Source organism: Protomyctophum bolini (assembly GCF_963924005.1).
Source record: "Protomyctophum bolini genome assembly, chromosome: 20".
Taxonomy (NCBI): domain Eukaryota; kingdom Metazoa; phylum Chordata; class Actinopteri; order Myctophiformes; family Myctophidae; genus Protomyctophum; species Protomyctophum bolini.
In genome coordinates, this window is record NC_137881.1 from 2,384,512 (window position 1) to 2,407,528 (window position 23,017).

At 47.5% G+C, this 23,017-nt stretch overlaps 1 protein-coding gene across 1 annotated transcript; it reads right to left on the reverse strand.

Moving 5' to 3' along the window:
* Positions 1-301: 301 nt before the first annotated feature.
* pcif1 (phosphorylated CTD interacting factor 1) lies at positions 302-22,888 on the reverse strand (the record flags this gene model as incomplete). The annotated part of the gene is made up of 16 exons (XM_080792574.1): positions 22,794-22,888; positions 19,440-19,608; positions 18,354-18,478; positions 17,462-17,620; positions 15,891-16,024; positions 13,706-13,860; positions 7,466-7,613; positions 7,238-7,321; positions 6,351-6,450; positions 5,552-5,717; positions 4,725-4,900; positions 3,297-3,386; positions 2,699-2,883; positions 1,983-2,076; positions 1,654-1,829; positions 302-785 (listed from the first exon to the last, which is right to left on the reverse strand). Exons 2-16 carry the CDS (start codon positions 19,573-19,575, stop codon positions 302-304), a joined length of 2,412 nt encoding a protein of 803 aa, XP_080648700.1. The 5' UTR covers positions 19,576-19,608; positions 22,794-22,888.
* Positions 22,889-23,017: the final 129 nt, after the last annotated feature.

Sequence of the window (23,017 nt, forward strand, 5' to 3'; positions counted from 1 at the left end):
TGTGTTGTTTGAGACAGACACCATATCTGTCTGTCTGTCTGTGCTACAGAGAGACAGACACCTACCTGTCAGTCAGACAGACATCTACCTGTCTGTCTGTGCTACAGAGAGACAGACACCTACCTGTCAGTCAGACAGACAGACAGACACCTACCTGTCAGTCAGACAGACAGACAGACACCTACCTGTCAGTCAGACAGACAGACAGACAGACAGACAGACACCTACCTGTGTGTGTGTGTGTGTGTGTCCTACAGAAATGAACAAACAGTCTCAGTCTCATGAATATTCATAGAAGTGTCTAAACAGCGGCGACCACTTCCTTCTCCTGCGCGGCGGGCGTGGTCAGACCGCTGTCTGCATTGTTGTTGTTGTCATGGTTACCGGAGGAGGTGGGCGGGTCCACAACGCCCGGCGTCCTGGAGGAGGAGGAGGGAGGGGCGGAGCCGCCAGAGTCTCTGTCCAATGACGGCGACGACGAAGAAGCGAGCGGATTGGTGGAGCCGGTGGCGGCGGCGGCAGGAGGCGGAGCAGGAGACGTTAGCGAGGAGGAGGAGGGGCTTGGGGGAGGGGCGGAGCCGGGCGTGGGGGCGGCGGAGGGGGCGGAGCCCGGAGGAGGAGGAGCAGCGCTGGGATTGGCTGCGGCGGCCGCGGCGGCGGCCGTGCGGTAGGACGCCAGCAGCTCGGCGATGCGTTCGGCGCTCGGCTCCCAGCGGGAGAACCCGCCGGAGTTCTGGAGGAACAGGACCACGGTGCCGTGGACCGCCTGGTAGTGCATGTCCTCTCTGAGGGCGCGCACGCACACACACACACACAGAGACAGACACACACACACACACACACACACACACACACACACACACACACAGAGACAGACACACACACACACACACACACACAGAGACAGACACACACACACACACACGGAGACAGACACACACACACACACACGGAGACAGACACACACACACACACACACACACACACACACACACACACGGAGACAGACACACACGCACACATTTAAACAATTTATTCAGGTCCACGCGGTACTTACAGTTTCCAGAATATTTAACCCAATTTGCTAATTATTATATTATAAGATAATTATTGTATTGTATTATTGTATTATATAAGAGCTTCCGTTGCTCCAGACTGTATGACGGAAGCATTTATATTTTACTCATGATCAGAGCTTCCGTTGCTCCAGACTGTACGACGGAAGCTTTTATATTTCACTCATGATCAGAGCTTACGTTGCTCCAGACTGTACGACTGAAGCATTTATATTTTACTCAGGATCAGAGCTTCCGTTGCTCCAGACTGTACGACGGAAGCTTTTATATTTCACTCATGATCAGAGCTTACGTTGCTCCAGACTGTACGACTGAAGCATTTATATTTTACTCAGGATCAGAGCTTCCGTTGCTCCAGACTGTATGACGGAAGCATTTATATTTTACTCATGATCAGAGCTTCCGTTGCTCCAGACTGTACGACGGAAGCATTTATATTTTACTCATGATCAGAGCTTCCGTTGCTCCAGACTGTATGACGGAAGCATTTATATTTTACTCATGATCAGAGCTTCCGTTGCTCCAGACTGTACGACGGAAGCATTTATATTTTACTCATGATCAGAGCTTCCGTTACCTTTTACAGATGTGCTGGCTCCCAGAGCGGTACTGGTGCTGGAAGGCGGGGACCGTCAGGCTGTGTCTCAGGAAGCGACTGGCCTCCATGCGGCTGAGGGCAGAGGTCATGGGGTCACGCCAGTCGGGAACGAACACGATGAACGACAACGGCTCACTGGAACTCTCCAGAAGCTCCTGAAACACACGCGCACACACACACACACACACACACGCACATGCACACACACACACACACACGTAAACAATCAGTGTTGATTTCGTCGACTTAAACCGATGACGAAAAATGGTGTTCACAGACGAGACAAAATAAGAAACTAAATATATTACCTCAAAGTGTGTCACCATGGCGTCCATCAGCTCTTCACAGAACGGAGGGTTGGCCTCAAACGAGCCGCTGACCGGAGAGAAGGTCAGGAACGTTCTGGAAATAAATACATACATATAAATAAATACATACATATAAATAAATACATACATATAAATAAATAAATATAAATACATACATATAAATAAATACATACATATAAATAAATACATACATATAAATAAATACTAGAAGAAGAAAGGTCATCACACACTGGCGAATTGGCGACGCGATATATTCGTGCGAATAATTCGCATTTAAAAAAAAACAAACAATTGAAGTCCATGCAAAGCTTCCACATCAGTGGCGAATGTGCGAAAATGCGACCGTTTTCGCTCTTTATTTGTTCGCTCTGGTGTCGTATTTTGCAGAGATTCGCAGGCGAACTGCAACATGCAATATTTCGCATTTTCAGATCGCTTATTCGCATCGCGTCGCAAATTCGCCAGTGTGTAACGACCTGAAGAATTTGCTAGTCTGGGACAACTTTCGTTTTTTTTTCATGGTTCATGTTTTAGGTTGTTATCAAAGAAAGTAAAAGATGAGTGTTAATTCGTTTTCATTTGCTGCTTTCTTTCGTTTGAGGGATTTTAGCTCTTTTTGACAGGGGGGCATTGGAGCATGGGGATGCCCCTTACCGACAGTCTCTCTGAAGACACACTCACGCCTCCCGTCTTACCCTCTGGAGCCGAAGTACCCGTCTATGTCGGGGAAGGCGGAGCAGAACTGTTTGAAGTAGCAGTTGAGCGGCGAGGCGAAGCACTCGAAGGAAACGCCAAAGTGTTTGTTCAGCGCCTCGAACACGGGGACGGGCAGCGCCCCCTGGAGGCCGGTGCCCTCGTTGGACCCCCCGCCGAACATCACCTGAACAGGAACAAGAACAACCTCGCGGGATCAGTTTGACCCGTTCTGACCCCAGATCAGATTCTAAAAAAACGTCTTCTTGTACATCCTGACAGTTTTCTGAAAAAGCTATGTTTTCTATGTCAGTTCGTCAGTTCGATTTTTCAAAAAAATAGCAGATCTACAAGCTCGTAGCGCGCCACTCGGTGGTGCGCTACGAGCTTGTAGATCTGCTATTTTTCAATAGCTAAAGCATAACATGATGCTGACACCAAAAGGGGTTCCCGCACCAAAATGGGTTAATTACAAATGCGTCTGTTCTAAATACAAAACAGCACGACCACACGTTCCTCGCGCGTGGGCAGCGTGGGCGTGGCCGCGTTAGGAGAACAGAGCATTAAATTAATGTAAATAATTAATTAAGTGTTAATTACCTGATATCGCTTAACGAGGCACCAGACTCTGGACAGGAACTTCTCAAAACGAGGATCGTCTACAGAGCAGCTGTACCTGTATAACAGCTCCTACACACACACACACACACACACACACACACACACACACACACACACACACACACACACACACTTTAACCACTTGTTTTAAAAAGGGATATTATGTCACTTTTTGCTTTCGTGAAATATCTGAGATGCTTCTGAACCATAGACTGTAACAAAAAATATGGACAAAGCGTTCTCCGGGTCTGATATGGACGTAAGATGAAGCCTGTCAGTCCTTGAACTGTAAGTCGCCATCTTTCTAGATCAGTTTGGGCCCAGCTGGCCATTGGCTGGCCCAGACAACGAGGCGGGACGTCCCCCCCCTTCTTCTTCGTTGTTTTTTATTTTGACTCGAACGGGGGGTGGCTGGCTCCCGTTCATAGACTGTAACGGTAGCCACGCCCCTCAGAACATACGCGACTTTATGGTAATTTTTTAATTAATGGGACCATAATTTTCGCTGCAATATACGACATACCCGCCTTTTGTTTTATGTGTTTAATCCGCCGTATTGTAATAAATAAAAAGAAACTCTGTCTTCGCCGCGGAGATAAGAGACTAGATGGTTTCGTTTTGATGACGAAACCGGAAATCGTCACATGCTGTGGGCCGCTAGGGCTTCTGGGAAATTGAGGCCAATGCAAATTAATGGGGTACAACGCCTCATGGAGGCGGGTCTTGTGCTGCGTCTTCCGGGTGTACCAAGATGGCGGATGGTACGATCGGATCACAACAAACCGAGGGACCTTTTTTCGCTGGATTTTCACGGATTTAAAGCCCAGATAATTCAGGGTATGCTCTAAAGGTAATACAACAATCTCGGCAGTGAAGGGGGGTTGATTAAAATGCGGGTTACGCGTTTAAACCAGTCAAACTGTTAATTGCCTCTTAGGTGGAAAGATTGACCTATTTTCACAATGGTACGGTACTGTAATATGATAAGTGATTCAGGGGCCAAAAAGGTTTGAGAAATTAGAACCGACTGCTACAGTGACAGACTAGTACTAGTAGTGGAGCGGCTTGGATTCTTGTAAATTAAGTAATGCAGATGTTGAACAATAATGTCACTCTTTGAGAGGGGCGGCTGTGGCTCAGGGGGTAGAGCGGGTCGTCCAATGATCCCTGGGCCGGCGGTTCGAATCCCGGCTCCTCCTCCTCCTGTCCTACATGTGGAAGTGTCCTTGGGCAAGAAGACACTGAACCCTACATCGCCTCCAATGAGTCGGTCGGTGTGAGCTCGCCACCGTCGGTGTGTGAATGTGGGGAAGTGAGGACGCTGGCGTCAACTGTTCACCTCCAAAAGCGCTTTGAGCACTTGGAAAAGCGCTTAAAAAAACCACAAATGTAATACATTTTCCTCACCAGCTTGGTGAAGTGACCGCGGCTCAGCTTCACCATCTCTCCCTTGAACCTCAGACAGGCCACGTCGTTCTCAAAGTGTAGCTCCACGCGGGGGTGTGGCGGCGAGGGGACGGACAGACGGACAGGGTAGCAGTACACCAGGTGGTCCTGGCGCTCCGCAGGGTCCTCTGGCACGTCTACGGACACACGCACACATGAAATAAACATTCATTAAAACATTCTGACCTGAGATCAGATTCATACGAGGTTTCCACTGGACACACACTGGGTCTGATTAACCCCATTCTGACCCGAGATCAGATTCTAAAAATGTCAGTCGTTCTTGGATTTTTCAAAAATAGCAGACCTACAAGCTCGTAGCGCACCACTCGGTGGCGCGCTACGAGCTTGTAGATCTGCTATTTTTCAATAGCTAACACCAAAATGGGTTCCCGTTCAGAATGGGTTAAAACATTGTCCTGATACCATCCTCCAACTGTATTGTATTTGTATTTCCTTACCTTACATTTATTGTACTGTAAGTCACTCTGGTTAAAATAACATCTGATAAACGTCCACAATGTAAAGTCTGTCTGTCTGTCTGTCGTTCTGTCTGTCTGTACTGCATACTGCGTATTTGTGTCCTTCATCAGGGTTAGGTGCGTCAGTCTGTGTGTGTGTGTGTACCTGTGTTGACGTTGTTGTCTTTCATCAGGGCCAGGTGTGTGTGTGTGTGTGTGTGTGTGTGTGTGTACCTGTGTTAACGTTGTTGTCCTTCATCAGGGCCAGGTGTGTGTGTGTGTGGTGTGTGTCTGTGTGTGTGTGTGTGTGTGTGTGTGTGTGTGTACCTGTGTTGACGTTGTTGTCCTTCATCAGGGCCAGGTGTGTGAGTCTCAGCCGGCGGCTGTACTCAGCAGAGATGTGGTAGATCTTAGAGCAGATTCCCTCCACTGACTCCTTGGCTACGGAGGCTACGTGGGGACCACACTGCTGCCTCAGGTGCTCCAGTCTGTCCTGTTAGACACACACACACACACACACACACACACACACACGTTAACACTCAGATTGCCCGGGGTTATTTAATTCGCAATCTTAATAACGTTTTAAGACTATAGTGTTGCCGTAGCTTGGCGGTCAGCTGGGCTCTCTGCAGCGCTACGTTTCCATCAGACATAGTGGGACAGGCGAAGCGTTCGGATGGCGTCACGGGAAAAAGCAGAGCTGGCTGGCTCGCTAAGGCTTCTGGGAAATTGAGGCCCAATAACTAATGAACTAAGGAATCATTGCGAAGGCACGTCCAGGTCATTACCATATTGGGTGCGTTCGGAAATGCGCACCGGGAATGTTGTCAGTTTGTTGAGTGTGGTGGGCGGTGACGTCACAGAGTGCGTTCAGTGGGCCATATTTACGAACGACCACAGCTGTGACGCATTCACACCGATTCACACCGGACGACCCCAGCTTCAGGGTAGGGTCGCTCAGTGCGGGCACTCGGCACACCCGGTGCGCAGCGCACTGGATTTTCGAACGACAACGCATCGAGTGCACTGAATAAACGAACGACAAGAGAGGGGCGCATTTCCGAACGCACCCATTATAAAAGGTCCAGGTCAATACCACATTATTAAAGGTTAAGGTCATTACCATGTAGTCCTCCTTGCTGGCCGAGGTGTCTCGTCGCAGCCAGTTCATGGTGTCCTCGGCGTTCCACTTGACCACCTTACGGCTGTCTGGACTGGCGTTCCTTCAATATACAGAACGCAAGAACAACATTTAATACATCATTCCTTCAATATACAGTACGCAAGAACAACATTTAATACATCAGATACATAAAGAATAGTCATCAAGGATCATTAAGTAAGTTAAACGTCCCTTTAGGAAGCACAGATCACTACCCAACACCAATCGCAAAACAAACCTGTCAATCGTGTGCGCCATAATGTTTGTGCTTCCCCAAACATCGAGGAAGTTTATTTGTATTCACAGTCTAGCTTTTTACTCATGTAAAAGTGGCGATATTTTACGTCACGTGTGTTTTCTGCCAGAACTTTCAAATGGATCATGAAACTAGAGGACAATATCTGACTCAAAGGCAGATATTAATTACTGGGTGAGTATACAGTGCAGTGCTACAAGTTTATATGCTGACGTGGTCAGTCTGCTAACTGCTCTGATACGCCTGTATGTGTTAATATATGGGGGCGACTGTAGCTCAGGAGGTAGAGCAGGTCGTCCAATGATCCGTGGGTCGGCGGTTCAAATCCCGGCTCCTCCTCCTCCTGTCTACATGTCGAAGTGTCCTTGGGCAAGACACTGAACCCCAAATTACTCCCGATGTGCTGGTTGGTGCCTTTGTATGGCTTCCGCCGCAATCGGTGTGTGAATGGGTGCACAATCTATGTAAAGCGCCTTGGATAAAGGCGCTATATGAATGCACCATTTACCATTTAAGATGGAGTCTGAAGAGGTGGGTTTTCAGACTACAGTGGAAGATTGGTATAATAATAATAATAACGACAACAACAGACCTGGAGTCGATCATCTTCTTCGCTGCCTCAGCGTATTTGAACAGCAACTTCCTGGCTTCCTCTTTGTACTTGATACGACACAACCTGCAGACAGACGGGTAAGAGTGAGACAGACAGCCAGCCAGCCAGACAGACAGGTAAGAGTCAAGAAGACCGGTAGAATGAGACATGTACGAGCGAGACAGACGGGTAAGAGTGAGACAGGCAGACAGACAGACAGACGGGTACCTGATGGGGATGTCGTTCATGACCTCTCTGAACATGGAGGGGGAGATGACCGGCTCACATTCGCTGGGCAGCAGGGGGTCGGGGCCCTTGTCAATCACCTTCCTCTCCAGTAGCCAGCGGTTAAACGACTCCCGGGGCGGTTCTATACCTGTGACGGGACGGAAGAGACAGCCAATCGGTGACCTCGTTAGAAGGTAGCTTGGGGAGGGGGCTAGGAAGACGGTATCATACTCAGGATCCAACGTATATGCAGTATGATGGCGAGGCAGCTTTCTGCTTTCATGGGGCCAACGGCCTGGAATAAATAAACTGCCACTAAAGCTCAGACAGGCACCCTAAAGAAAATAGCAGACCTACAAGCTCGTAGCGCGCCACTCAGTGGCGCGCTACGAGCTTGTAGGTCTGCTATTTTTCAATAGCAAAAGCATAACATAAGGCTAACACCAAAAGGGGTTCCCGCCCAGAATGGGTTAAAACTCATCTCTTCACTCTTGCTTTTAGTTGAGTTTTAAATCTGTTCTTATTTTTGTACTGATCTGCCACTGTTTTATGCTCTTTGCTACTGTCCTATTGTTTAAACTGCCTGCCTGTTTTAATATTATTATTATTAATAATAATAATAAAACTTTATTTGTATAGCACCTTTCATGACATGAAATGCAGCTCAAAGTGCTTTACAGAGCAATGGAGAAAGAAAGAAAATAAAAGCAAGAGCAGAACAGTGAGGACATGAGTAACAAAAACAAAATAAAAGATCAATTAAAAGAGTGTAGAAGTGGGTCTTCTGAAGCTGTGCTTTAAAAATGTCTACAGAGGCTGCCTGTCGAAGGTACAGTGGGAGTTTGATAAACTACAGAGGCTGCCTGTCGAAGGTACAGTGGGAGTTTGTTAAACTACAGAGGCTGCCTGTCGAAGGTACAGTGGGAGTTTGTTAAACTACAGAGGCTGCCTGTCGAAGGTACAGTGGGAGTTTGATAAACTACAGAGGCTGCCTGTCGAAGGTACAGTGGGAGTTTGATAAACTACAGAGGCTGCCTGTCGAAGGTACAGTGGGAGTTTGTTAAACTACAGAGGCTGCATGTCGAAGGTACAGTGGGAGTTTGATAAACTACAGAGGCTGCCTGTCGAAGGTACAGTGGGAGTTTGTTAAACTACAGAGGCTGCCTGTCGAAGATACAGTGGGAGTTTGTTCCACGCCGTCGGCCCCTAGAAGCAGAAAGCTGCTTCACCATATTTTTTAGTTGCCATTTATTTCAGGCAAAGCGAGCAAGGCCAGCAGTGGAAGATATTGTTCTTGTTTATGTTTTTATTCTGCTCTGTAAAGCACACCAGACCAGCCAGACCACCAGACCACCAGACCAGACTACCAGACCACCAGACCAGACCACCAGACCAGCCCTACAACAGGCTTGAGTCTGCGGTGGTGGAACTGGAAACCGCTCGTGGAGTAACCTCTGGACTTTGCTGCTGCCCAGCTGTAGTGAGGACTCACATGACCGTCGTGTTTCGTCACTATCGTGTGATCTATATCTTCCTGTGTTTGCTCAGCGATGTGTGGCTCTGTCCTAAGACTGTTCCTACAGCTCATTATCTGACCTAAATCAATCTACAAACCCTCATGTGACATCATGTCTTGTTTGTGAGCAGGTAAAAAAACAACTAACAGTGAATCCCTGTTGTTCAAAGAGCCAGACTGGGGTTCCATGATTGCATTGAGACAGTTTATGCATGTTTTGGCTCAGTTACTAAAGTTCTGCTCTTCTGAAGTTCTGAATTCTTGTCTTGCGTCATTGTGTAGAATATGTTCAGAACATCCACTAATACAGTCTCTGCTACCTCCAGTCCACACTCACACAGAGCAGCACTACAATTTGATCACGTTACTATCACGTCACATGCAGTATCTCTCATAACATTACTCGTGTTTTGGGACACATTTTGTCATGAACAAGATCAACAGCTTAAGACAACACATAGCTAAACAATTCATAATTAAGTCCAAACCTTTTCCAGGCCTGGATTTATTATTGTATTTTCCATTTCAAAAGAATTCCAGGACTTCATGAGTGTGTGGGGTGTGTTGTGTACAACTAGAAAGAATGAGTAAATGGTGCCACCTTGTGGTCAATAGTTCCAATGGGAACTCTCACGTGAGGATGGAACGTTACATGTTGCTGAAACAATAATCAAAATATGAATGAATGCCACGTTTTGTTAACCACTTGAACCCCAGTATCGTCAATATTATGGGGTGGGACGTTAGCCAAACAAATTATGTTTGGCGAAGTACAGTATTTCTAGTGTATTTCTACGACAATTACACTACAATCTCATTGATAGGGATATTGTGTGATTGTGTGTGTGTGTGTGTGTGTGTGTGTGTGCGTGCCTACCCTCTCTCTGGTAGCAGAGCTCAGTGTAGTGTGTGTAGTGTGTAGTGTGTGTGTGTAGTGCAGTGGTAACCAACCTTTTCAAGCCCAAGAGCCCATTTTATTCCCAATTGTAAGCCAAGATCTACCACTAAAACGTGTTAGAAAAAACACTTGTTTTTTTGCTATTTCTGACAGGCTCAATGCATGTACATACACACATCCACACAAAGACTAAAGCTTAAATTAGAATAAATACTTATAGTAAGTTATATTATCAATGTCAAATAATATTAAGACAAATTAGAAATAATTAGTATTAGAAATATTTTGTTTCTCATTTCAATGAATATTCACATTGGCAGATGTTCAAATGACATAGGCATAACATGACCATATATATTTGCACAGATCTGGTGACATACTCTCAGGGTCAGCCCACCTTTAATGAGACTGCTGTGACTGCACTTTATCTGCAAGCGTTTTGAAATCTGGTTCATATTTAGTGATTGCCAGTCTGAGGGTGTCATTAAGATGCGAGTCAGTCATACGAGTTCTAAACTTGGATTTTATTATTTTCATTTGTGAAAAGGCCATTTCACATAAGTACGTGGAACCAAAGTATAGGCATGCAGCTTCAGTGCACACGACACAATCAGGGGATACTTCTCTGCTCACAAGAGACCAAAATTCCTTCTCTTTAGCTCTGACCTGCAGGTGACAGTCACTTACTAATCCAATAATCTCCATTTAAATATCTGAAGTTAATGCAAACACATCCTGCATTTTATCGGACAGCAGTTCAATGACAGTAGGCTCAGTAAAGAGGAGAGGGTTTGATACAAAAGCAGCTACTTGACTCATGCGTTGTGCTTCAACAAGTTTTCATATTTCATACCTTATCATATTTTTTGCTCTATGTGTGCGTGTGTACAGAATTCAAACTGTAGCATTGATTATTGTCACGGACAGAAGTCATTCTTTCCCTTTGCATATGCCCTGGAGTGCACTCGCCTATTAGTTTGCATTGCAGACTGGTATATTCAGAACGCGCCCTTAATTAAAAACCAAATGCAGCTGTGTATGTGGCTCTCAGTGTGCGGTGTCCCATATTGACTGGCTGAAGTCTGTTTGAACTGCGCTGTGTCAGAGAAGTAACAGATAGAAGCCGCAAACGTTACCCCCAAACGATACCCCCCCTCACCTCTGTGCTGGAAATATAACGTCTGGGTTTCCGAGGCTACATCCATGCTGACGCAATGACTGTCCTGTTTCTGGCTAAGCTTTACGCGCAGGGCACATGAACCTCTCCGTCTCCAGTCAGTGCTGGTTGTTGTTTATTTGCATGGCTCAGAAAATGAGTAACAAACTAAAATGAGAACGTTATCGAGTTGTTGGAGGAGGAGGAGGAGAATAATAATGTTATATTTCTTATTGTGTTCTCGGGCCGCTGTGCTGCGCTGCTGCTGCGCTGTGTGCCAACCACATCATCATCTTTTCATTTCGACTTGATTCACATGAAATAATAATCCTGCACCGCGTGTAGCGTTTGGTTTCATTAACGCGATCGTGACAAAATAGCCTCCAGCTGCTGCTGCCAAAGATACCAAAGATTGGACAGTGCTACGCAACATGGAAGTAATGTAGGCTATACGGTGCTGCGTTGCTACTTGGCTATCGTGTCATGACTCGAAGCCGTTTATAAATCAGTCAGTGAAGTCAACTTTTCACCGCCGTTTGGTCTCCGTCGTCCGTCCGCCCCCCCCCCACCCACAATCACAATCAGAAGCGTTTACAAAGAGACGAGTAGGATATTAAGGCAGCCTGAAAGGCAAGCATTTGCATTCCAACGGGTCTGACACTTCGCGATCGACTTGAAAGGTTCCCGCGAGCTACTAGTAGCTCGTGAACCCCTGGTTGGTTACCCCTGGTGTAGTGTGTGTGTGCGTGCCTAGTGCCTACCCTCCCTCTGGTAGCAGAGCTCGGTGTAGTGTGTGTAGTGTAGTGTGTGTGTGCGTGCCTACCCTCCCTCTGGTAGCAGAGCTCCGTGTAGTGTGTGTATGTAGTGTGTGTGTGCGTGCCTACCCTCCCTCTGGTAGCAGAGCTCGGTGTAGTGTAGTGTGTGTGTGCGTGCGTGCGTACCCTCCCTCTGGTAACACAGCTCGGTGTAGTGTGTGTAGTGTAGTGTAGTGTGTGTGTGCGTGCGTACCCTCCCTCTGGTAACACAGCTCGGTGTAGTGTGTGTAGTGTAGTGTAGTGTGTGTGTGCGTGCGTACCCTCTCTCTGGTAACACAGCTCGGTGTAGTGTGTGTAGTGTAGTGTAGTGTGTGTGTGCGTGCGTACCCTCCCTCTGGTAACACAGCTCGGTGTAGTGTGTGTAGTGTAGTGTAGTGTGTGTGTGCGTGCGTACCCTCCCTCTGGTAACACAGCTCGGTGTAGTGTGTGTAGTGTAGTGTAGTGTGTGTGTGCGTGCGTACCCTCTCTCTGGTAACACAGCTCGGTGTAGTGTGTGTAGTGTAGTGTAGTGTGTGTGTGCGTGCGTACCCTCCCTCTGGTAACACAGCTCGGTGTAGTGTGTGTAGTGTAGTGTAGTGTGTGTGTGCGTGCGTACCCTCTCTCTGGTAACACAGCTCGGTGTAGTGTGTGTAGTGTAGTGTATGTAGTGTGTGTGTGCGTGCGTACCCTCCCTCTGGTAACACAGCTCGGTGTAGTGTGTGTAGTGTAGTGTAGTGTGTGTGTGCGTGCGTACCCTCCCTCTGGTAACACAGCTCGGTGTAGTGTAGTGTAGTGTGTGTGTGCGTGCGTACCCTCCCTCTGGTAACACAGCTCCGTGTAGTGTATTAGTGTGTATGTATGTGCGTACCCTCCCTCTGGTAGCAGAGCTCGGTGTAGTGTAGTGTAGTGTGTGTGTGCGTGCGTACCCTCCCTCTGGTAACACAGCTCCGTGTAGTGTATTAGTGTGTGTGTGCGTGCGTACCCTCCCTCTGGTAACACAGCTCGGTGTAGTGTGTGTAGTGTAGTGTAGTGTAGTGTGTGTGTGCGTACCCTCCCTCTGGTAACACAGCTCGGTGTAGTGTGTGTAGTGTAGTGTAGTGTGTGTGTGTGTGCGTGCGTACCCTCCCTCTGGTAGCAGAGCTCGGTGTAGTGTATTAGTGTGTGTGTGCGTGCGTACCCTCCCTCTGGTAACACAGCTCGGTGTAGTGTGTGTAGTGTAGTGTAGTGTAGTGTGTGTGTGCGTACCCTCCCTCTGGTAACACAGCTCGGTGTAGTGTGTGTAGTGTAGTGTAGTGTAGTGTGTGCGTGCGTACCCTCCCTCTGGTAGCAGAGCTCGGTGTAGTGTAGTGTGTGTGTGCGTACCCTCCCTCTGGTAACACAGCTCGGTGTAGTGTGTGTAGTGTAGTGTAGTGTGTGTGTGCGTGCGTACCCTCCCTCTGGTAACACAGCTCGGTGTAGTGTGTGTAGTGTAGTGTAGTGTGTGTGTGCGTGCGTACCCTCCCTCTGGTAACACAGCTCGGTGTAGTGTGTGTAGTGTAGTGTAGTGTAGTGTGTGTGTGCGTACCCTCCCTCTGGTAACACAGCTCGGTGTAGTGTGTGTAGTGTATTAGTGTGTGTGTGCGTGCGTACCCTCCCTCTGGTAACACAGCTCCGTGTAGTGTGTGTAGTGTGTGTGTGCGTGCGTACCCTCCCTCTGGTAACACAGCTCGGTGTAGTGTGTGTAGTGTAGTGTAGTGTAGTGTGTGTGTGCGTACCCTCCCTCTGGTAACACAGCTCGGTGTAGTGTGTGTAGTGTATTAGTGTGTGTGTGCGTGCGTACCCTCCCTCTGGTAACACAGCTCCGTGTAGTGTGTGTAGTGTGTGTGTGCGTGCGTACCCTCCCTCTGGTAGCACAGCTCCGTGTAGTGCTGCCGTAACTTGGTGGTCAGCTGGGCTCTCTGTAGCTCGATGTCGGGGTGGGGGGAGAGGAGGGGGGCGGGGGGCCGCTCGCGGATCACTGCGTTGGTCGGGATGTCCAGGTCCCAGTAGATACTGTGGGAATAAACACAACATATATATACCAGATTAAATTACCAGATTAAAAACAAAGGGTGACCGAGCCTTTGAAGTGACAGCCCCTATAGGCTGTGGAACGCCCTCCCCCTGGACTTAAGAACGGTCCTTTCTGAGGCCTCTTTTAAAAAACAATTGAAAACGTTCATGTTCAGACAGGCTTTTGGTCACCTATAATCACTTGATTTTCTACAGTTTGTGTTTTTATCTGTGTGTTCTTATTGTCCTTTTTGATGCTAGTTTTTCACTGTTTACTCTGTGATAATGGCTGCCTGCTGTTGTTATAGTTTTAATTTTGTACTATTGTAAAGCACCCTGTGCACTCGTGCTGAGAAGGGTGCTATATAAATAAAGGTCATTCATTCATACCGTACTGTACAGTAGATACTGTGGGAATAAACACAACATAAATATACTGTACTGTACTGTACTGTACTGTACTGTACTGTACTGTACTGTACTGTACTGTACTGTACTGCAGGGGTAGGCAACCTTAGGCACCAGTGCCAGCATTGGCACAAAGGAGGGTGATCACTGGCACACTGGCGTTAGTGTGTGAGAGAGTATTTTTGGTTTTAAAATAAACCATTTAAAAAAAAACGAGTGAAATCCCTCACATTTGTGTGTAAATGACATCCTGCATTCTACATTTCAGTAAAACTGAACTCTGTTATTGCAGCCCCGAGTCTAATGATCATTATGACGACGTGAAAGAAAATATCTAAAAAGAAGGAAAAACTTTATATTTGTGGACGAGCAAAATATGTTATGTCATTAAAATTAATTAATGTTGATTATGGCACGCTGACGATCTAGAAAATAAAAACACGGCACTTCGTTTAGAAAAGGTTGCAGACTCCTGCTGTACTGTACAGTAGATACTGTGGGAATAAAACACAACATAAATATATATATATATACTGTCTTTAAACACTTTGTGTCCAGTAGATGCTGTGAAAATGCATGCAAAAATACTGTCTGTAAACACTCAAAAACCTACTAAATACTGCAGGGTATTACAACTTGTTTTCCAATGAAATTGCTTATTTTTGTCACGCCCTATACAATATACATTCGGAGAAAACTACATTTGTTACATAATGTCATGTAAATTCCATAGTCAAATAATTGTAATTATTAATTAATAATTGTCCAGGACCATTGATAACGTTCCAGGACCTTTGATACATTTCTAATCTTTTCCAGTAGTGGAAAAAAAGTCCAGGAATTTCCTGACCGTGGGAACTCTTATACTGAAAATGCACACAATACCATCTGTAAACACTCAAAACCACAGTCTCTATACCGGTAGATACTGGTCATCTTCAGCGTGAAGTCGACGGGGAAACTATTTGGCATGTCAGGCATTCATTCTCCCTTCCCAAAAACACCCTGGACAACGCTCCACACGTCCCAGACTCTTCTCCCTTCTCTACAACACCCTGGACAACGCTCCACACGTCCCACACTCTTCTCCCTTCTCTAAAACACCCTGGACAACGCTCCACACGTCCCAGACTCTTCTCCCTTCTCTACAACACCCTGGACAACGCTCCACACGTCCCAGACTCTTCTCCCTTCTCTAAAACACCCTGGACAACGCTCCACACGTCCCAGACTCTTCTCCCTTCTCTAGAACACCCTGGACAACGCTCCACACGTCCCACACTCTTCTCCCTTCTCTAAAACACCCTGGACAACGCTCCACACGTCCCAGACTCTTCTCCCTTCTCTACAACACCCTGGACAACGCTCCACACGTCCCAGACTCTTCTCCCTTCTCTAAAACACCCTGGACAACGCTCCACACGTCCCAGACTCTTCTCCCTTCTCTAGAACACCCTGGACAACGCTCCACACGTCCCAGACTCTTCTCCCTGCTCTACAACACCCTGGACAACGCTCCACACGTCCCAGACTCTTCTCCCTTCTCTAAAACACCCTGGACAACGATCCACACGTCCCAGACTCTTCTCCCTTCTTTAAAACTACTAGTACTGGGTACTTACACAGCTGGTCTGTAGGGAACGGGGGCGGGACTTGGTGTAGTGGGCACTGCTGATTGGGTCTGTTTTTCGTCCGGCGCGGCGCTCCACGGTTTAACCCCCGGCGTGCTGGGAGAGATAGGAGTCGTAGGCTCCACCTGCAAACACAGACAGGACAGGATAGGACACACAGACAGGACAGGATAGGACACACAGACAGGACAGGATAGGACACACAGACAGGACAGGATAGGACACACAGACAGGACAGGATTGGACACACAGACAGGACAGGATTGGACACACAGACAGGACACACAGACAGGACAGGATAGGACACACAGATAGGACACACAGACAGGACAGTTAGGAGGTTGTTTTGGTTGAGGATAGGCTAGTAGAAACAGTTTAAATGATTATAAAGGCCGACGTGTTTTAAAGCATTATGTTATACTTTAAGCTATTGAAAATTAGCAGATCTACAAGCTCATAGCGAGACACCGAGTGCCACACTACGAGCTTGTAGATCTGCTATTTTTGAAAGATCTTGAAAATGTGTCGCAAATCTTTGAATATATGTATTCTTTCAGAGCAAACGTTTTTAACTCAAATCTTTGCTTCTGGGAGGTTGACATGAAGATGTTTGAGAACCACGGATATAGAAACAGGTCAAATGGGACACTTTGGTAGAGGCTTGGGATGTGCAGTTGTTGTAAACGTGTAGTTGTGTAGTTAACTTGTCATCATGTGACTAGTCTAGTTAGAGACATCCTGATCGGATTAGAAATTGAAATGCTTTATCATGACTAGTTGACTACACCAGTGGTTGTGAAAGGTGGGGGTGGGTCTTTGGGGGGGATTCCAGTTAGCAGATACATTAGTTAAAATAGAATCTAAATGTTTTTTTTTAATATTATGCTTCAGCTATTGAAAACAAAACACCAGATCTACAAGCTCACAAGATGTGCTTGTTTTATCAGTTTTATCAAGCTTTGATCAATGATTGGACTTTCTAGTCTAGTCACGTGGTCTAGTGGCCTCTAAGCCAATGGGAGACTAGCCCTATGCGACCAATGGGACAGTAGAAGCCTGCTCTGCTCTCCTCTCCCCCACCGCACCAGACTAGAGACCTCAGAAAACCTTATCTTAATGAGGTACAATATGCAAATACAAGCACCCTAAGAACTACTATCTGTACCCAGTAGACCTGAGTCTAGACATGTAAACAGAGCTGCTACCTTTAGTTTAAATCTGAGGGTTTGTTTGTATACCATTTAAATAGTCTTGAGAAAGAAAATGCTGCCATTTGTCCCAAAGTGACTGCAAACAATTGCTGCCATTTGTCTCAAAAAGAAGCTTTATCCCCCGTGTAACATGTATAGACGTTAAGCTGTGTGTGTGTTCAACAACACAGCCATGCAAAATAACACTGACAGCTATGAGGAGGTGGCGGAACCGTGTCCTGCATAGCAACAGTTAAACTATTTAGATTGATTGGACCATTAATTTGAAACGTCTGATATTGAAAACCTCTAGCAATGGGTCTTTAACGGGCTGCATTTCATTGGCTCATTTCGGACGTGTTGACCTCTGACCTTGGGTCGTTTCAGGCTGTTTGACGCCGCCCCTCCTCCTTGCTCCTCCGAGGCCCGCCTCTTCCTCTGACCGTTGCCTAGGTTACCGGGGGGGGCGTCTCCTCCCCCTCCTCCTCCCCCCCCCTCCGCTGGGGCCGCGTTCAGACCTAGAGGATCAGACTGAAGACAGACAGACAGACAGACAGGCAGACAGGCAGGCAGGCAGACAGACAGACAGACATTTGGTATAAAAGTCAATGACATATATAATATAATATAATTTTTCAACAGGCCTAAACACACACACACGGGAACAGTTTTGACATGGAATCATTTTGGCAATATTCAAAATGTCCCCTTGTGCACATGGGTAGTGGCCGATCGTGAGAAAAACACAAATCGTTTTTTTTTTTCAAACGTGAAGCGATTTAACGCGCCTATAGTTAGTGCGGTGCAACAACAACGCAAGCGTATTCACGTGAGCGCGGCCCGGTGAATTTGTTGCGTGCGTGCTCGTTCCGTGCACACTCTTGTGTTGTCGCGCCGCCCTCTTCAACAGACCTGGAGAAGACCTGTCATTGATCCAGGCAACAACACCTGCGTTCCTCGCTTCCCGTTTTTAAAAGGCCCTCAACAGTAATAATTAGTTATAGAAATACAAAAAAATAGGCCCAGGCGGTGGCGTAACCGTCTGGGGCACCCGACTGGTAATCCAGTCGCAGTGTGGCCGCGGGTTCGACTCCCGAGCCCGACACGGCCTTTACTGCATGTCTTCCCCCCCCCCCCATCTCTCTCTCCCGTTTCCTGTCAGCCTACTGTCTGTCCCTTCAATAAAAACATTAAAAGACGTAAGACGCAAAAAAACATCTTTAAAAAAAAAGATATATATACAAAAGAATGAAGTGAAACTCACGATGACGTCGTGCTGTCCCAGGACAGGCATCTCCCACAGAGACTGGTTGGTGAACCTGTTGAAGTAGTACGGCCTGTTCTCCCTCTTGGACCAACACTTAGACCAGCCTGCTTGGACCAGCTCATCTGTACGCACACACACACACACACAGGTTAGACCAACACTTAGACCAGCCTGCTTGGACCAGCTCATCTGTACGCACACACACACACACACACACACACACACAGGTTAGACCAACACTTAGACCAGCCTGCTTGGACCAGCTCATCTGTACGCACATAAACACACACACACACACAGGTTAGACCAACACTTAGACCAGCCTGCTTGGACCAGCTCATCTGTACGCACACACACACACACACACAGGTTAGACCAACACTTAGACCAGCCTGCTTGGACCAGCTCATCTGTACGCACACACACACACACACACACACACAGGTTAGACCAACACTTAGACCAGCCTGCTTGGACCAGCTCATCTGTACGCACACACACACACACACACACACAGGTTAGACCAACACTTAGACCAGCCTGCTTGGACCAGCTCATCTGTACGTACGCACGCACACACACACACACACACACACGCACACACACACACACACACACACACACACACACACACACACACACACACGCACACGCACGTTAGACCAACACTTGGACCAGCTCATCTGCGCGCACACACACACACACTCACACTCACACACACACACACACACACACACAGACCAGCCGTTTTTATGGCCTTTTTATGGCCGTTTTTAGCACCCAGGAGTGTTTTTCCTGTTTGCAAATCCTGTTTGCTATGACAGGAAAATGCAATGTGGCCCCTCTGGAGTGAGTGTGGAACTATAGTGGCCCTCTGGAGTGAGTGTGGAACTATAGTGGCCCTCTGGAGTGAGTGTGGAACTATAGTGGTTCTCTGGAGTGAGTGTGGAACTATAGTGGCCCTCTGGAGTGAGTGTGGAACTATAGTGGCCCTCTACTGACCTACAGGTAGCTCCTGCAGTCTCTTGGGTAAGTTGGGTTAGGTTTGGGGGGGGGGGGGTCATGGGGTCAGGGGTCACCTACCTGGCAGCTCCTGGGTCTTGGAGGTCGACGGAGAGAGGGGGGCCGGCGACCCCTGGGAGGAGGTGGAGCCTGAGGGAGACGGCGTCATCGGTGCCGCCTCCCCCTTCACAGATCCATGGTTCTCATTGGACGACATCCCCACGGCTCATCAGTACCACATGTATCTGATCTGATTGGACAGAACAGAACAGGAAAAAAACATTGTTATAGGGATATATTTCACTTTCAACCATGTTTGGGGTCATTTTAACTTTTGTGTTTCACCCCAGACACTTTCTTGAAGTTGCTTGAATTCAGACACGTCCCCCAACGATATATAAACCCCTTTGAACTTTAAACGATATGAAAACACGTCCCTGCTTTCTGGTAAAAGTCGTACGATTTGTCACACACACGTCACCGCAGTGAAATGTGTTCTCCGCATTTGACCCATTGATGCTGAGTGCCAAGCAGGGAGGCATTCCCCCTTTCTGAAACCAGCTCCTCGCCACTCGCCCTACACACTCGCCCTCGATATGCGCGCTCACGCGAGGCTGCGCCATATTAAGTGTCGTCCAGAACCAAGCAGCCTTGAGTGGAAGTGGCATATAAAGCCCTCAAGAGCGAGTCTGTGCCGATCTAGACTCCATTGCCTTGTGCAGCCCTGCTCTCTGTCCGCATGGAAACCGCGACCTACAAATGTAAGAACCACCACAAATAAATGATAAATAAACTCCTCCTAAACAATCTTCATCTGATGCAGAATAGACAACGCTCCAACTGATGTTCACAAGCGCTCTTTATTTACCCCACCGTGAAAAAACTATAAATGAAACCACACAAACAAAACAACTTTTAACACAATCATTTATAAACACCATGGATGTATTCATGTATATGTTTATGACATGTCATTTTTGACAGCTGTATTTCCTTTTTCCATGATATCCACACACACACGTCACACAAACATACACGATGCAATGCAATATAACTGTACAAACAAAATAACAGGTAACACAATTGCATGATGGTAAGTAACCATGGCAACGAATGGTGTCTGTTTCCTGTTTCTTATACAGTTATACAGTTTTTTGTATTACCCTGCACCCTAATCAAGGGAACTTGATTCAGCTGGAGGGGCACTTCCTGACGAGGGAATGCTGTGATAACAACAGAGCCTGACACTTTGGCTCTGGTGACCTGGAACCACCTTTTCAAGCAAATGTTCCTTTCATCCATATGAGCTTGTATTCTCTCTCTCTCTCTCTCGGGCTCCACCTTGTGGTCCGGTGGAACTAACTGTATATAAACTGTACCTCTGAATTCTGACATTATTATTATGCCTGCTTTGAGATTAGCCTGTGCTGCAGCATCCGCGTCCTGCTGTGCACGTTAAATAAACCTCATCAAGACAAGACAGACCTCGCTCGCCTCGTAATTCTCACACGTTTTAGTGTGTTACTTAAAACTGCCACATCAACGGTCACTGTACTGTCACACCCAAAATCATCATATATACAGTGTGTGTGTGTGTGTGTGCGCGCGCGCGTTAGGCTAAAAGTAATGGAAAAAACACCTCACGCACATGAGAAAAACAATATCAGTCACCAGCACCAAGCAGGGGGTGTGTTCTGTATGGGTTTGAATGGGAAGGGGGCGTGTCTGATCTGATAACATTTAAAATCAAATATCTAAATATACTGAACCAAGCAACTTCAAAACAGTCTGGGATGCAGACGTTAAAATTAAAATGACCCCAAACATGTTTTTGAAGGTGAAAAAACAAGCCTTTTAGTTTATTTTAAAGGCTCCCAGTTGTTGGGGGTTAAAATTAGGATCACACTATTGGCTAGTATACAGGAAGAGAGGAGAAAACAAAAACACGTAAAACATTAACGCTAGTACGTTCCGTTTAGCATTATCCCACTGGTATTGTTCATGTAATCATGTCTATGAATGAATTGATTGCATAGGTCCTAAATGGAAACAAGACCGACAACGTTTTGGTGCTATCCCTTTTGGAGTGTTTGACTGACTGTGGTCTGTTGCGATATATACATTCGGTCTAAACTCTAAAGTCTAAACTATTCAATAAATCAGCGGTCGCACGTACAAGGATATGCCGGCCTCAGCCGAGCCCCCAAATATTCTCAAACAACCGCATTTTACAGTGTACGCATATTTAGATAATATGCAAATATAATCAATGCAATCAATCCACGACAGTAAGTAGCAGATAGGCTATCTTGCATTGGAGTGTGTCAGGTCTCTCCCACATACATGTAGCACAGCCAGGACGTACGGTATAGCTTTTTACACATCACCGTACAACCGACCGTGTCTATTAATAAAGGACAACTGATCTGCAAGCTATTCATCGCAGGCGACGATAGCTTGTAGATCTGCTCTTTTTTTTCCGGGGGCTGCTCTCACGCGCACAGCACACACACACACACACACCGTCCAGCAGCATTACATACATGGCTCTCTACTAACTAGTAACTACCATACCAGGGGAAGATAAATTACGCTCAACGGTGACACGCATGCGCAGACGACAGCCGTGTGAAAGGGGGGAAAAAACACACACAACAGGGTGGGGGGGGGGGGAGGAGGAGGGGGAGGGGAGAAGAGAGGAGGAGAAAAGGAGGACAACAAAGCCCTCAGCTGCTGTCTCTGCCTCTCTCTGTGAGCTGAGCGGCCACAGAGAGACGACGTGGAGATTTTAAAAAAATGGGGGGAGGAAAAGAAAAAAAAACAGAAACAACAGCAAACCAAAACCGGATTTTTTTAAATAGTTAGTCGGAACGAACCGGACTGAACCGGTCTTTCTTTATCCCCCCTCTCCCTCCCTCCCACTATTATTAAACAGCAAGAGCCACCATTTTGTGTTATTTTTTTAAAAGGGGCAACCGTTGCAACGGAACGACAACAACAAACAGCGACGTTTTTAGGCGGGAAGAAGCAGGCAAGCTTCTCTCTCTCTCCGCTCGCGCAGCTGCATCAAGTCGCTCGCGCGAGCGAAAACAGCCGACCTCCAAGCCCACGGAGCGTCGCTCGAGCGACGCGCCGTGGGCTTGTAGCTCGGCTGTTTTCGGTGGACGTTCGCTCGCGCCCGCGCGACACCACAGCCCGGCGATGTACGGACGAAACATATCCCCCCTCCCTCCCCGCCATAGAACGCAAAACCCAAGATACAAGATGGCGGACACGCCCCTGTAGTGCGAGCGGAGCAGCGGAACATTTTATTTTGGGCGCTATCGCGTCTATCCGGCCCCTAAAACCCATTCTCGTGCGGCTCAAGCGACGCCCGGGGTGTTCCGCCGCCCGGCGGTGCAGCGGCGGCCGCCCGGCGGCGTCTCGGTGCCTTACCTTGCGGGTGTTTTTCGGGCGGCGGGACGGTCGGGTCGCTGCGTTGATGCGGGGCTGTTAGTGCCGTCTCTCACTCTCCCTCCCCGCCGGCGAAGACATCTTGTACGGCGGACTCCGAGCCGCTCGGTGCGCAGGCGCGAGGGTGTCGCGCAGGCGCGCTGCGCCGAGTTGTCAGCGTAAAAGACGCCATTTTGAGCGAGGCATAATACTGGGCAGCGCTGTTG